This window comes from Dufourea novaeangliae, unplaced genomic scaffold (assembly GCF_001272555.1).
Source record: "Dufourea novaeangliae isolate 0120121106 unplaced genomic scaffold, ASM127255v1 scaffold12, whole genome shotgun sequence".
NCBI lineage: Eukaryota > Metazoa > Arthropoda > Insecta > Hymenoptera > Halictidae > Dufourea > Dufourea novaeangliae.
This window is the reverse complement of record NW_015373886.1, coordinates 1,647,068-1,663,577: the sequence shown is the minus strand read 5'-3', so window position 1 is coordinate 1,663,577 and position 16,510 is coordinate 1,647,068. Positions and strand designations below refer to the sequence as shown.

The window sequence follows — 16,510 nt, the reverse complement described above, 5'->3', positions numbered from 1 at the left end:
TGTCCTGTTCTGCGGCTATAACAATCAGCAATTTAGAAGAAATCGCATTAAACGACGGCTCGCGCGGCTGTGTGTCTGCCGTTTAATGCAAAGTCGACATAAAAAGTATACCCTTTGCATATATAATTTGCTAGTTCAATTGCACTGATTGGTTCGATACTTAGCTGCGCGTACTGAGTACAGATAAATGCAATAAAGACGCAAAGAAACGAATAGAGCTGGATAATGTAACAACATTTTAAGCTAAAGGGTGTTAGTACGTTATCGCGCGATATACTCAAACGTAAATCAACAACTGTACGTTTGAACTCAAATTAATCATGGGTTAAAGATTATGTACCGTTACTGCAATACATACCTTTAAAATGATTACGAAAAAAATATTTCCGCGGCGAATAATTTATACGTATAAAAAAAGAGAATGAACGATCTGTAAGTGAGGATTAATAGAAAAATAATGATATGGGTATTCGAATATTTGTTAAGAGTATATACTAACTACAGTCGGACCTTCAACTCTTCCATTCTTTGTCGTATTCTTCGACGCATCTCTTTGTATCTGGAAACAAAACGCATAATTTTCAGTACATTTTATATCACCTGATCCATAAGAATTATATATATTTGTTTTAAGAAACGTACTTTTCCTTCAATAAAAGAATCTGACGTTCCTCCTCGTAATGATAACGTTGCAAAATGCCGTGACACTCTGCCAGTGAGAGGTTAAGAAATTGTGCGACGTCGGAGCTGATTTCTGGCGTGGACAATTTGTCAACCAGAAACAGCCGCGCAACGTTCTCGTGCGGACCCAATACTACTCGAACTTCTAAAGGATATTCATCCTCTCTCAGTCTTCGTTGTTCTAAAAGAAATATTTAATGAAATCAATATTGAAATTGACAAAATAACCGATTTCACCTTATTAAAACCTACCTCCATTGTCGCGAACCACAAACAATGCAAAATTGTCCGGTTTAGCATCCACTTTGTATTTGTCTAACATGAGATTGATAACTTCTTGAGTATTTACTAGGCTTGTAATCCATACGGACATTTGAGATCCATGGGGGGGTGTAAAAAAACTGGTTTCACGGTTATAAAAGTGGCCGTTAATTGAACAACGACGCCGTAAACGACTACGAGATTGCCGTCGACCCCCAGGTCGACGTCTGATGGCAGTAGAACCTTGTTTTCGTCGTAAAACTACACCTTCGAGCTAAAATGCATTGTAATTGTATGTTAAAAGTTAAAATTACATTTAAATACAAAGGTATAATTATTAATCACCTCTAATCCGCTGTCAGTAGACATAGTCATGTTGTCATCTTCTCTGAACTGAAGAGAATTTACAGAATCCGTGTCACTATCTGTCCGATGTCTTTGAAGACAATCGGGTCCTGACATCGATCGATTTAATCCCTTCTCTATCCAACTATCATCAGTACTGATGGATCTATTGCCAGGTATGTTTTTTTCCAAACTATCAAAATATTCTACCCTTCGAAGTGTCCCATTTCGATTCGGAGTTCCGTGATAAACGGGTGTGTCGGTACTGGAAGAGCTTCCTATACTGTGCGTTGGCGTACTAGTTACACTACTATCGTTGCCACGACTCGTTTGATGATTTGGGCTACTCGTTTCTGAATTTTCGCGGGAATCAGATTTATTGAGACTGGACTGAGAGGAAACCGGCAATGCATCTGAACTGTTCTGCGAACTTATCGACGGTAAATTCTCAGGCATTGTTTGATACAACTTATTTCCATCTTCAACTTTACGCTCCACCTACGAGAAGAAATTCCAAATCATAAGTAATAATGTAAATTATGATTAACGCTTATGAATTTGAAATAATTGATATGCAACCTGAAGAAGCTCATCCAACTCATCCCATTCCATAGTTTTAACATCTAATTTCATTGGCAAAGTGAGACTCTTGAGATGATCTGGAGAAGTTGGAGCAGACTTTGTTTCAGTTTCTGTATCCTGCTCAACGGTACCCTTCACTGGCTTATCCTCCTTTTCTTCATCTTCTATACTCTATTTGAGTATAAAATATATATTGAAATTTACAAGATCTTTAGCGAGTATATGTTTTTACAGAAATGCGTATACATACATCCGAAGCACTGCGTCTACATGAATTTCTATTTCTAGCTGTAACCACTGTACGTTGATCATCGTCTTCTTTTAAGTGGATAACTCCTCTAACACCCCAGTAAATTCGCAGTGCACCTTCTAATATCAATCTTCCATTGACCTACATAAAATAAATGTGAAATATCCTTTTATCTATCTAGTTTTCAGAATATAATCATTCAAGTGAAATTGTATTACCTCACGACTTCTTATCCCACCACTTTTTCCTTCGTAGTACTGATTGAAAACTTTCAGCTTTGATTCTAAGTGTGATCTAGATACAAGTAAAATTTAATGAATATATCAATGTAATTAAAATATAAATGAACAATATATGTGCAATAATATACCGTGGTAAAGATGGTCGAGCTTCTTTCTTTCCAAAACTTGTGTGTGATTCAACTCGTGTTCCATGACCAAATAACTGTGGTCCAAAAAGTGCTCCATAACATGGTACATGGCAATATGGTACACCTTTGTGCTATACAATAATAATAGGGAAATATTGATTATCATTTTACAGATAATGATTAGTAGTATTAACTTAACAATGCCAATGTAAAATTCATTAAATGAATATTTTGTTTCAATCAAATTCAATACGTTTATAATATTATGACAATAATTCTGTGATAAACTATTATTGTACCTCTGCATGTTGGCCAGGATTTAAACGTTTCCCACATTCTTCACAACGTAAACACTCTGGATGCCAATCATACCCCAATGACTGCTTCCGTTCAGCTAAGAATCCATAAATTATTAATAATTTTATTGCAAATAAATATATTTATATAATATATATCTACATGAAATACACTGATTTTTTAAAAAATTTATTTACCAAAATGGAAGAATTACATACAAATTATAGTTTTTTTAAATGTGCCATATCGTGTATTTATTTAAACATCATAAAAATATTTTTAGTACAGAAATTTGAACTTACAGAATAGTATTAACTCATTTATTTTGATTGATTAAATGCAGAAATAAATTTTTATTCCCACTAATCTTACTTTTTCCAATGCTTTGTAGAATAAAATATTTAAATTAGAAGGACAAAAAAACAATTTTTGTTATTCGTTTTATTATTAAAATAATTGTTTAATTAACAACGAAACAAGTTAGTTTTCAAGTAATCTTTTTACTTGTAAAAATTATACATATGAGATTCATACAAACAAAAGACGGATCAATTCGTCCTAATGACAAGAAACGGTACTTGTCAAAATTAGTACGCATTTTTAATATGTGTGAAGATTGGGACTGACCGAAGTATACTGGTTTCCCACATTTATGGCACTTCCACATGACGGCGGACACTCGAGAGTTCCATAAAAGAATAAAAACTGATTTTTATAGAGTTTTAATCCATTTTGTTTATACTATATGAATAGGCGCATTGAAAATGACATGCGGGTTAATTAAAGATGTTACTAGTAAGGCAACCTTCGCTGAATAATGAATGGTTCCTGTCTGGGTTCGAAAACGTATCAAGTAAGTACTTGACTTAGATTTGCTTTGCTAGGAACATAGAGTATAAAGTAGATAGGAAACTATAAAGTCAATGTAGTGCATTCAGTGACTTTTATTCATTTTTATTGACTCATATACACTTAAATTGGTGATCACCGTCTCGATTATCGTTTTGAATATGTAAATTTGTCTAAAAAATATTTAATATATTTCCGTATGTCATAACATTCAATCAAACATCAGTCATGAAATATACTATATTCCGAAAAATGCAGAAAAACTATACAAATTGAAATTAAGTATTTTTAATAATTGTGCCAGATCGTTGGTTAACTTCTCCTATATACATCCATATGACATATTAATTAGTATTAAATTTTAATCCTTGGGCTGAGTTTAATCGTTCGGGCTGAGCGGGCCTAGCGGGCCTAGCGGGGATTCCACGGGTCGGGCATCGGGCGGGTATGGACGGGTTTGCGACGCGCATCGTTGGGCCTGCGCGGCCAGGTATAGTTCGGGCCGGGCCAGCCCAGGTAGAGATAAAACGACCGGGTGACGGGTAGGCTCAGCCTGCCCAATGCAGAACTCTAGTCAGTACCTGGTAGTACTATACTTTGTTGCTAAATAAACGACACCACTATAATCGTAAGAAATATTCATTACAACATTAAATACCAATTTACAGATAATAGGCAACAATTGTAATTAAATAATATCGATGTCAGAGACTTCAGCAAATAATTTGACAGTAACAGAAGCTATGTTTATTTTCATTTATGCCCAACTTCTCAATTTTTTTCTTTCAATATTTACTAATTTATTAAATACTTGTTAATAATACTTCTTTATACATTGTACAGTTTCAACGAACTTAAACACACAATTTGTCTCGTTTATGGTAGACGTTTTTAAATATTTTCAAAGTCTCAACTACTATAGTACAACAATATATAACAACTATCTTAAAATATTCGCGAAAAATTAATATTTCCAGCAATTTATTATGTGTATCAATTGTTTCTATGATAGAGACTGTTAACAACAATTTTAATTACATTTAATTAATTGAATACAAGAGTTTAAATAATTTGTCAAAGTTCAGTGTTTTGAAGGATTTTTAATCAGACCAATAGCTGCTCTTATTCTTTTAAGACATAAAAGGAAACTAACATGTAATTATAAAACATATTTCAATACATGGATGCATTTGGTTTCTGAAATATATTCACATAGAATAGATGTATTCATGTCAACAGAATATAAAAAAAATTTGATATTTAATTCCTTAATTCAGTTAATTAACAATAATTACAATTGAACTCTTCAGTTATCATTTAAAGTATAATCAAAACCACTTCAGATATAAATAAACTGTAATTACTTGCAATATCACTTTCAATATACCTTTTACAACAGTTTTCTTTTCAGGATGTTATCAGTAAATCAAAGCATTTGATTACATTTATGATTGGATTCATTAAACTGTTAAGATAACTGTTCCTATCAGTGCTCTTACTGCCTAGTGTTTAAAAATGCCAATTTTTAACAAAACCTTAATCTTCTATTAATATCAACAACAAAACATTATTAAAGGTGCAAGATATGTAATTTTGTTAAAAAGTTTATTTTAAAAACTGTTGTAGAATATAAATTACAGCCATTCATTATAATTATAATATTACATATTTAAAATGTTTTATGGACGTATTTCACGATTCAATAGATTAGTAACATTTGTGAGTAATTCTGAAGATTCTTCAGGTAAGCATTCAACCAATGAACACTGAAACTGATTCTGAAATGCATTTTTAAGTAGAGGTAGTACATCTGCAATAGTAACATTTGTATTCAGTTCTTCACTAAGACTAGTTACACCCTTTCCTTCTATACCACAAGGCACAATATGATCAAACCAATTTAAATTTGTATTACAATTTAAAGCTAAACCATGTGTTGTTATATATCGACTTCCATGAATGCCAATTGCACATATTTTTCTATCTTTTACCCATACACCAGTATCTGGTGATGTTTCAGCATAAATGCCATACTCAGCACACAAACGTATTATCATTTTTTCTATTTGACACACATACCACTTAACACTTGGTTTAAACTCTTTTAAATTTAATATAGGATATGCCACTAATTGTCCAGGTCCGTGAAAAGTAATCAAACCACCCCGATTTGTTCTAAAGAATTCTGCACCTAAATTTTTTAATCTCTCTTCATCTTGCAGAGTATAATTTTTGTCTCTAATACCAACTGTATAGACTGGATTATGCTCAAGTAATATTAATGTATTACATGTATTTTCTTCTATTTTTTGGCGATGACGATCAGACAATAGTTTTTGTAGTCTGAGGCCAGCATGGTAATTTAAACGACCTGCCCATAAAACTTTTACTGTTTTAGAAGACATAATGATACAATAATGAATAATCTTGGCGATTATGTAATTTTTGGACCTAGTTTCTCATATCTTTATATGCTTATGTAACTTGAAGATTGTCACATTACATATTTTCCTCCATTGCTTTTTTGTTGGCTTTCTCTTGTATAGTATTATGCAAAAGCCATGAAACCTGCCAAGAAAATCACAGTATTAACACACTTTATTTACATAATGAAATTAACAATAGAATGAAGAACATACATAGGCATCTGTTGCAGCATAAGTTTTTTGTTCTACACTTAAAGGATAAATATGCCAATTACTTTTCCTTACTTTTGGATTCTTATCAATTTTTTTGTTTAACTAAAATGAGAAAATAAGTCATTTATGTACATCACAGAAATAACCATCATAGAATTTTGAACTGCCAGTTAAATTTTATAAAAAGGCTAACCAAATATGCTGTTAATTTTTCTAAACTCCAGCGACAGGATCTATTTAATACTTTGTTTGCAAATGTACCACTGTCCAAACAATTACTTTCCACAACCTTCTGGGCTGGAAATTCTTTGAAATCTCTTCCTAATTTCCAAATGTCACTGTAAATTAAAAAGTTATGTTAAATATGTGGAACATCATGCACTATTATCACATAATATTTTACTTACTTTTTAATATTTACTCCAACAAGTTTTACCTTTGGATGACTTAATAAAATTGTAAATGCAGCAGGTAATTTTTTTAACGAATATACATGGAATAAATAACAGACATCGTTATTCCAACAAATTTGTGCTAAAGCAGTTTTTCCACTTCCAGTCTGAAAACTAAAAGGCCATTCCAAATCAAATCCTATTGGAACTGTCTCATTATTACAACTTTCTATTTGTTGTCTAAAACAAAACATGGAAAAAAAGTAAAAACGTGAACAAATATTTTTACCTTGATACCAAATTGCTTCTCAATTGTAATAGTATATATCTTACATTATAGCATCACAGATCATAGCACAATCATTAAAATCATTAGTATAATTAATACATCCCTTGAATATAATAGGTTGTAAAAGACAGATATCAGGCTCTCTTTCTATAACTAGCTTCTGTTTGTCGTTTTCCTATCAAAAGAATCATAATTAACAGTACATAAACTGACAATGTTTTAATTTGATTATGACATTAAAAGAAATTTCGAATTTCATAGATTATATAGTTAACTGTACTATTACTTTTTAAATCAAATTATTATTTACGGAATATTATTCTTCTTCCTCATTCTAAATGTATGTATGTATATATTTATGTTTTCTTTCATAAAATATAAATTAAAGCTTATGGATACTGTTGGATACCCCCCAGTATTAGTTTGTTATACATATAGTTGGTTAGTTGGTTATACACTGTAACAGTCAAGGCAGCGTACGTGACTGCGTTTAGACGTAGAGATTTGTCACGGTTCTCAAGGACCTATCCTACCCGTGCCCCTCCAAGGAAAAACTTCTCCCCTTTTAGGACCATCTTTCGCTTTCTCCGATGCTTTGTAGGCAAACTTTTCCGAGCCCTCGAATAAGAAACATCTCTAGCTGTGACTAAGTGTAACGATAGAATAAAGCAATCAACTGTTAAATAAAGAGTACAATTGTTTCACCCACGGGATCACAACACAAAATTGGCGTAGTCGGTAGGACCCGTTAACGGTGGAAGAATAAAAGAAACTTTTGTTATAAAGTATTCTTCTCCAGTGAAGTTTATACTGTGACGGAAATCAATGATCGATTCCGTGAGTCTACGCATCCAGGTGCTACTACACTGAAGGAGGTCAACGTGACGAGTTCAGGCACTGCATTACTGGTAGACGACAGGTACTGTTTAACTTTTGTTGCTTGATAATCGCCTTAGTACTCAGTAATCCTTATAATGTCTCAACCACAATCTTCCGACAATTCAAGCTCCTCTCATGATTCATCTCAAACTGAATTTTCTATTGAATTTATATGCGGGCTAATTCCAAAAGAATTTTCTGGTAATCGTTTCGAACTGTGACAATTTATAGCCAATTGCAATAATGCAGATGAGCTTGCGACGGAGCGACAGAAAATTCCACTTTTATATTTTATTCTTTCAAAAATTTCGGGACACGCTAAAGAACAACTTACCCTTCAAAGATTTAATAATTGGTCTGAGCTTAAAGAACAATTGAAAAGTTTGTATCAAGATACAAAACACTATTGCCAAATAATGGAAGAATTAAATAATTGCAAGCAATTACATTCCGAGAATATCAGTTCTTTTCATCAGAGATTATAAACACTTTCTTCGAGAGCTTTGGGTGCCGTTCAACAATATTCAAATAATCCTTTAGAAATACCTGGGAAGAAAAAAGCTGTCGAAGAAATTACTTTAAATCGATTTATTTATCATAGTTGTCCACAAATCTCTCAGATGCTCAGATGGAAGGATTTTGATAATTTAAATTCCGCGTACATTGCAGCTATTTCGGAAGAACGTGCTTTAAGGATGCATAAATTTCAGAAACAAAAATCTTGTAATATCTGTGGCAAGATTAACCATGACACATCGCGCTGTAGATTTAAACCACCAAATTCTGACCAATCTAGAGTTAATAATATTCAAATCTCAAATCAAGATCAAAATTATTATACTAATCAGCAACGCCATTATCGAAACCCAATCCAACAACATCGACATCAACGTCAATATCAAGTTCAAGATCCGTCTCAACAAAATGCACATTCCTTGCAAATGAAAATTTGTAATTATTGTAAGAAACAAGGCCATCTGATTTCAGAATGTAGAAAAAGGTTATATGTAAATAGTCAACGGGAGCGAGAACAACAAATCAATTCAATACGTAATAACACTCAACGAACAAATAACGCGGCCATTAATTTAAACTCGAACGAGTCCCCGGTGATGAACACCACAACGGAGGACCAAATATCTCAGTTAATGGTGTTCGAGAATTAAATGTTTCGATATCTAATAGTAATCTCGATTTTATTCAAGTCTTCTCTCCAAATTCGAAGAGTTCCGATAATGCATTTAAATTTTTAATTGACACTGATGCGAATGTCTCTCTGATTAAAGCTTGTAAATTAGATCCAAATACCGTTTTTGATTCAAAGGATAAATTGGTATTACATGACCTTAGTCAGAATAATCCTGTAGAAACAGTTGGAAGTTGTTATATCCCTGTACGATTTCATGATCATTTTATAAATGTTAAATTTTATTAGGGAAAGATTTTTTGGAAAGAGAATTAGCTACAATTGATTATGAGGCACATACTCTAGCTCTTAGATCAGTAACAGTTCCAATCCAATTAAGTTGTGAAAATTCCAAACATAAGGAATCATATTTAGTTAATCTCAAAGCTAGAACGGAAACACTTATTGAGATTCAAGTAAAAAATCCTGAAATAAGAGAAGGTATTATTCCAGAATTAAATTTAGGGAAAGGAATTTATTTGTCTAGAGCTATTACTAGAACAAATGAAAATAATAAAGCCTATGCTACAATTTTGAATACAAGAGTAATAGATCAACAAATAGAGCCTATTTCGTTATACTTAGAACCACTTCTTCAAGATTCTATGATTCTATCAGTGAATGATTTAAATAATGGTTTAGTATGTCGTAAACATCTTTTGAAGAAGAATTTAAGGTCAGATCATTTAAACTCAGAAGAACAGAAGTCAATACTAGATATTTGTATAGAATATAATGATATTTTCCATTTTCCTGAAGATACATTAACAAAAACAAATATTATTGAACACGGAATCAGTGTTACAAATTCTATTCCCATCAATGCTAAAACCTATAGATATCCGGAAGTCCATAAAGCCGAAGTTAATAAACAGGTTACAAAGATGCTTAAACAGGGAATAATACAATCATCTCTTTCTCCGTGGTCATCTCCTTTGTGGGTAGTCCCAAAAAAGTCAGATCCTTCTGGTGAACGTAAATGGAGAATTGTCATAGATTATAGAAAATTAAATAATGTCACAGTCGGCGATGCATACCCATTGCCCAATATTGAAGATATCTTAGACCAACTTGGTCATTCTATATATTTTACTACTTTAGATTTAGTATCTGGTTTTCATCAGATCCCAATGCGTGCTTGTGATCGAGAAAAAACAGCATTCACGACACCCTTAGGCCATTATGAGTTCACAAGAATGCCGTTTGGACTCAAGAACGCCCCCGCTACTTTTCAAAGGCTAATGAATACCATTCTAACTGGCTTACAAGGAATTCACTGCTTTGTATATATAGATGTATATATAGATATTGTTATTTATGCATCTTCTGTAGAAGAACATTCTAAAAAATTAAAAGCTGCTTTCAATCGTCTTAGAATAAACAATTTAAAATTACAACCCGAAAAATGTGAATTTATGCGACGAGAAGTTGCATACTTGGGCCATAAAATATCAGGTAAAGGTGTTCAACCGAATCCGGAAAAAACTAGTACAATAGAAAATCACCCAATTCCTAAAAATCAAAAAGATATTAAAGTTTTTCTGGGTTTATTCGAAAGGCTTGCTATTGATATAGTTGGCCCTCTTTCACAGACTATCAATAATAACAGATTTATACTAACTATGCAAGACGATTTAACTAAATTTTCTTATGCTGTTCCTATACCGAATCATGAATCACAAACAGTTGCCGAGGAATTATCTAAATTCATTACATTATTCGGGATTCCAAAAACCATACTTTCCGATCAAGGAACCGACTTTACTTCTCGTCTAATGAAAAATTTAACTATGTTGTTTAACACAAAGCATATATTATCCTCTCCCTACCATCCTCAAAGCAATGGTGCTCTGGAAAGGTCTCATCTGACTTTAAAAGATTATCTTAAACACTATATCAATGATAAACAGTCAGATTGGGATGAGTTTATAATTTTTGCTATGATGGCTTATAACACTCACATCCACAAGTCCACCGGTTATTCACCGTATGAAGTTCTTTTTGGAAACAAACCATATTTACCCAAAAGCAGAACTCAGGAACCCTCGCTGAATTACTCATATGATGATTACGTAATCAATTTAAAACAAAAGTTAAACTATACGCAAAAGATAGCAAGAGATAATTTGATTCGATCTAAACTAAAATCAAAAGTTTATTATGATAATAAAATCGTTACTCATTTGTACAAGATTATTGACATGGTATATATTTTAAATAAGCAAAATAAACCAGGATTGAATAAAAAACTGTGTTCAAATTTTAAAGGCCCTTATAGAATAATGAAAACTAATTCCAATAATACTGTCCAAACATTAAAAAATGGAAAATTAATAACATACCATACTAATTTGCTGAAACCATCTGTTTCAGGTGATCAAGATGATTAACCTGCACTATCTCCTATTTATACTATTTGTAATCCTTGTCTCAATTATGCCTAAACATTCCTTGGAAACCAATAGATCCTATTATAAAGTCTTCCAGTTACACAATCAAGTAGGTTTATATTATAATCATATAGGTAATGTACATTTAGCTAACTCTAAGTATACTTTATTAACGTACGTTGATCTTGCCATAGCCACTCAACAATATGATCAAGTATTCAGATTTTATACAAAATCTTTAAATATATGCACACAAAAGCCGATCCGAACTATAAACAGCGTCAATACGCACTTCTGTCAAAACTCTTGAAATAATAAATTCACGCATTTCAGCGATTAGGGAAAAAATTGAAATTATAAATTATATGATAGATAATAAAGTAAATTCAGGAAACAATATCTCTAAAAGAGGATTATTTGATGGTACATCTTATGTGTTACATTGGTTGTTTGGTACGCCTGATGCTAAAGAGGCCAAGTTTTATGAAGAAGCAATTGAATCATTTATTCGTGACCATAAGAATATACAATTGTTAATGAAGCAACAAATAGCTGTAATAACTAATACCATTCAGAATTTTAACGTATCTATTCAAAATCTCAAAGCTGACGAAGATAAGCTCAATGAAAATATAAAACTATTCAATGATTATTCAAGTTCAACCTCTAATCTTTTGAATGATCTTTATGTACGACATGTAATCTCAGAACAGATATTTTCATTATCTCAAATTGTTTCAAACCTCGATGATTACTATAATCTTTTAATTTCATCTGTAACGTTGGCAAAACACAAAATATTACATCCACAAATAATATCTCCTCAAGATCTTTTTAATGAAATGAGTAGTGTTACTTTGAAAATGGACAGAAATGGCCTATACCGTTAATGTACTCCAACATGAATATATATAGTGAATTGAGTAAGCTAGATGTTTCATATATTGATAACAAATTAATTTTTGTCATTAAAATTCCGTTAATCGAAGAATTGTCTTATAATTTATATGAGACATTATCTCTTCCAGTTCCCCATAATCATCCTGATATTTACTCGTACATTGAACCTAGTTACCCTTATATCCTACTGAGTACGGACAAGGTGTATTATACACAGCTTCAAGGTTTGGACAAATGTACCAAGGTCGATACTCAGGAATACATCTGTCTTATCAACCATGTACGAAGAACATCTGGTCAACCAACATGCGAAGCAATCCTGCTTACGTCGTCTGTTCAAAGAATACCGTCATCCTGTAACACCCGCACAGTTCAAGCTGATTTTGAAATTTGGCACTATCTCCAAAATAATGAATGGTTATTCATTATTACACAACCATTGGAATTGACATTATTATGTTCATTTTCACACATCGAGGACGTTAAATTAAAAGCTACTGGAATTATTCAAATTGAACCGCAATGCAAGGGTTACACACAGACTGCTGTCCTGGAACCTGTGCAAGATATCATAAAAAATCGTAGTCACAAATCTATAACATATAACATTGCAGAAGATGATTGTTGTTCAACAGATTTCGCCAACTCCACCATCATACCTGTACGTTTATCATCGATTAGAACCACTAGCACCAAAGAGTACAATTGTTTCACCCACGGGATCACAACAATACATACACTGTTCTTTAAATCCAAACACAATTGAAGTATATATACTTTAACATACCTTTAAATGTGTTGGAAGATTTTTAGAAGATCGCCGCACTGTATTTTTTTGAATCTCTATTGTTTGCTAAAAATATTAAAGTTCATGTAACGACACAATATAGAGAACCAACGCATGGTAGTATGTATATAATCTAATTATATATTAACCTCTTCAGAGACACGAGTCATTATAACTAAGGAAAAGAAAATTTTTACGGCTATTATACCACAATTAAGTCCATAAAAATGAAAAACTGAACGTTACAAATTGTTTATAATCTTTTCTATATAACTTCACAATTATTCGTTGTCCAAGTTTTGCCGCTAATTCTATACTTGTACAAGTGAGCCCAGTGATGCCAGGACGTGGGATAATCCACTGGGATTTTCTCCCACATGGGAGCCTTCGTGCGCATGCGCATGCTGACGTCACAGCTCGACGGCGGTTGTTTCCATGGATGTATCTATGTGCAACAGTAGGTACGCGTAAGGGGCCCTTCCCAGTTGTTTCCCGCGTTTTTCGTTAAAGTGAAGGTGAGTCGCGTAATGTTATATAATATATTGAATTGTAGTGCAATATTAGTGTATTACAGTGACAGAAACCAGAAGATGGATTACCAGCAGCCTAGTTCGAGTGGATTGGCGGATAAGAAGAGAAGTAACAAAGGGAAAGTATTCCAATTATCTTGGCTAAAGAATAATATTTTCAAAGACTGGTTAAAATCTGATAATAATAAAAAAGCTTTCTGCACGGCTTGCAATAAAGTCTTGGCATGCGGAAAATCAGAACTTATTAGACATTCGCGGACTCAATTACATATTAAAAATACAAGCAAAAGCTGTGATATCACACCATCTGTTTTATTACCAAAAGTTGATAGTAATTCTGATTTGGACCATGTTAATAAAGTCAAAACAGCCGAAATAAAGTTAGCTGCGTTTTACGCGGAGCACAATATAGCTTTTCAAACAATTAATCACATGGTCCCTTTATTAAAGGAAACCTGTTCAGATCCGCAGGTGGTTAAGGATCTAAAATTGTCACGAACTAAATGTACGCAGATAATAAAAAATGTAATAGGCAAACGCGAAAGCGATAAGCTTATTACAGAATTAAAAATTCAGAAATTTTCAATATTAATTGATGAAAGCACGACTATATGTTTTATATATAATGTTCTTGTTTGAATACTAGTAAGGTTTTCTGCAGTTTTTCTTACTCTCGCAACAAATGTTTGTATTCATGTAATAAATCGGCTGCAGATGTACAAAATAATAAAAAAATATATATTCATTTATTTCCATGTAAATATGTTATTTCTTTTAAAAATATCCTCTTCCTGTAATTTCTACCGTATTTCAATTGTCACGGGGGTCTAACGATACCCCATATTTGAGTGAAGTATATACGTTACTGAGGATTAGGTAGTGCGCATGCGTGGGAAAAATCCCACGTCCTGGCATCACTGGCGTGAACAGTCAAGAAATCCTGTTCGGATCCCAATGCGGCGGTTTTACTTTTTATTTTTAATTATTTTATAATTTCACTTTGTAACCTCTAAGTAAAATAAAAAAGTTAAAAAATATTGATTCAGGAAGCATTTAAAAAGAAGAAAATAAATGTTTTCCACTTCAATGTCTAAATTTTTTATTATATACATACATATTATGTTGTATACACATAAATTATTTTTACAATTAGATGTTACCCGCTAAAAACCGCTGCAGCTGGTCCACGTATATGCCGAATGGTCTTTTGCTTTTCTCCATATGAAAAGAAAAAAACACAATTGAAATAGTAATTTTAATAACATAAGATAAAATATTAAGATTGCTATGAACTTATTTTTTTTTTGTTGAATTATTCTGTAATTTCGCTTCCTCACTTTTGAGTAGAAGTTTCGCAGCAAACGAAAGTAACGAAGTACGATAGTCTTTTAAAACTATTTAAAATGTGCCTCATTGTAATATTTTGGAAATTCCTTTATTGCCGGAAATTTTCTTTATTGACAGAAATTTCGACGGCTAACGGTAATGAATTTCTAAAAGCTATTTCAACGGTAAGGGACTTTTAATATAATATTAAAATATTATAATTAAATACATTATACATAATGAAACAATAACGTATTCGACGACGTCTACGATGGACCTAATTAAAAGGTCCCCATGGTCCCATTCAATAGTTAAGGACAAATTTACATATTTAAGAAAAACTTTATTTACTTATGTTGCAAAATCAAAATTAGGAAATGACACTCTTCCGAAAGTCAATTTTATTCATAAATTATTACGGAAGATGTTGAAAATAATCTTGTGCCTCTATGCGTCTCTTTACGCGAGAAATCGCAAAACAAAAATTAACTGTGAGACAGGCCGGCTTTACGTCGGACGCTCTGTTTTGTGACAGCAATATGTTATACACTTAATCGGAGAGAGATATGTATATACATTTTTTAAGTCCGCAACATCTTTTTAAATTCGATGATATAAAAATAATAATAAGGTAAGATGATAGTCGATTGTTAACATTTATTAAATTTAATCAACTTGTATGTTAGGCCACCAAAGATATAAGTACAGGGTATTCATCGTAACGGTCGCCACAATTTTTCGGACATTTCTCATAATCTTACAAAAAAATGTTATGAACAAAAGTTAATCTGTACTCAATATGCAACAAATTATAAAAAAATTTGTTCTTCAATAAAAAATTCACCTTCACTTTTTAAATGGCACCATATAATTTTGTCTATCCGGTAAGTACTGTTAGGTGACACCGAGGTAAATTCAGCAATGTCATACAGAGTTGTTTCGCGGGTGTGATAACCCATAAAAAGGTTCTTCATATCTTGAAAACCATTTACATTTAAAATTAATAGATTAAAACAGATGTAGTATACAACAATTTTTAATTCAGATGCTAATTAATTCTGTTCCTTTTTACTTATAGCACTGATTATTAAATTATTTAAAATTTAAGGAGTTTGTAAGAAAGAATAATTTTTTTTTTACTTCGTTTTATTATCACAGCTGACATTTATGCAATAAATTCATAATTATAAGGAGCATATTGATAATTACTGAAAACATATTTGAATACATTATTATATTTTCAATATTATAAATTTCGTACTTATAATAATTATTACAAAATATTAGCTTAATTCAACACAGTGAATAGTAATATCAGTTGCAATAGTGTAAAAAGCTTAACAGTAAATTTCTAAATCGTCTACACTATACACCATTTTCTGTTAAATATCTTTTTGGAAGATTGTAACAATGATATCACACTTTTATATTTTGAAAGAATAGTGCAACGTTATACTAGAAATTAACATTAAGTATTTAATATCATCAATATAACGATATAAAGAAACACGGAACCCTTACAACTAAATACTCTAAGTAAGATGCAAACACCTCATG

The 16,510-nt window shown here is 32.1% G+C and overlaps 3 protein-coding genes across 3 annotated transcripts; all 3 read right to left on the bottom strand.

Annotated features, from left to right (window-relative positions):
* Positions 1-498: 498 nt before the first annotated feature.
* LOC107194221 lies at positions 499-3,453 on the bottom strand. The gene is made up of 10 exons (XM_015583815.1): positions 3,414-3,453; positions 2,789-2,883; positions 2,490-2,620; positions 2,338-2,413; positions 2,120-2,260; positions 1,867-2,040; positions 1,288-1,785; positions 934-1,216; positions 643-862; positions 499-559 (listed from the first exon to the last, which is right to left on the bottom strand). The coding sequence occupies exons 1-10, from the start codon at positions 3,451-3,453 to the stop codon at positions 499-501; spliced, it is 1,719 nt and encodes a 572-aa protein (XP_015439301.1).
* A 1,861-nt stretch (positions 3,454-5,314) lies between these two features.
* LOC107194534 (putative lipoyltransferase 2, mitochondrial) lies at positions 5,315-6,040 on the bottom strand. Its single transcript, XM_015584179.1, has one exon. The coding sequence runs from the start codon at positions 6,038-6,040 to the stop codon at positions 5,315-5,317; it is 726 nt and encodes a 241-aa protein (XP_015439665.1).
* A 27-nt stretch (positions 6,041-6,067) lies between these two features.
* On the bottom strand, positions 6,068-13,428 carry LOC107194466 (Werner Syndrome-like exonuclease). Its single transcript, XM_015584096.1, has 7 exons — positions 13,247-13,428; positions 13,098-13,163; positions 7,000-7,130; positions 6,682-6,906; positions 6,468-6,612; positions 6,275-6,376; positions 6,068-6,203 (listed from the first exon to the last, which is right to left on the bottom strand). Exons 1-7 carry the CDS (start codon positions 13,265-13,267, stop codon positions 6,135-6,137), a joined length of 759 nt encoding a protein of 252 aa, XP_015439582.1. The 5' UTR covers positions 13,268-13,428; the 3' UTR covers positions 6,068-6,134.
* Positions 13,429-16,510: the final 3,082 nt, after the last annotated feature.

Coding starts and splice junctions, on each gene's coding strand:
- LOC107194466 (XM_015584096.1), bottom strand. CDS start 13,267: ATGACTCGTGTCTCTGAAGAG. Junction 6,377..6,467: donor AAAAATTAACAGCATATTTG/GTTAGCCTTTTT, acceptor TTCTCATTTTAG/TTAAACAAAAAAATTGATAA. Junction 6,204..6,274: donor ATGCTGCAACAGATGCCTAT/GTATGTTCTTCA, acceptor TTTTCTTGGCAG/GTTTCATGGCTTTTGCATAA.
- LOC107194221 (XM_015583815.1), bottom strand. CDS start 3,453: ATGTGGAAGTGCCATAAATGTGGGAAACCAGTATACTTCG. Junction 2,414..2,489: donor GCTCGACCATCTTTACCACG/GTATATTATTGC, acceptor ACTTGTATCTAG/ATCACACTTAGAATCAAAGC. Junction 560..642: donor ATTCTTTTATTGAAGGAAAA/GTACGTTTCTTA, acceptor TTTTGTTTCCAG/ATACAAAGAGATGCGTCGAA.
- LOC107194534 (XM_015584179.1), bottom strand. CDS start 6,040: ATGTCTTCTAAAACAGTAAAAGTTTTATGGGCAGGTCGTTTAAATTAC.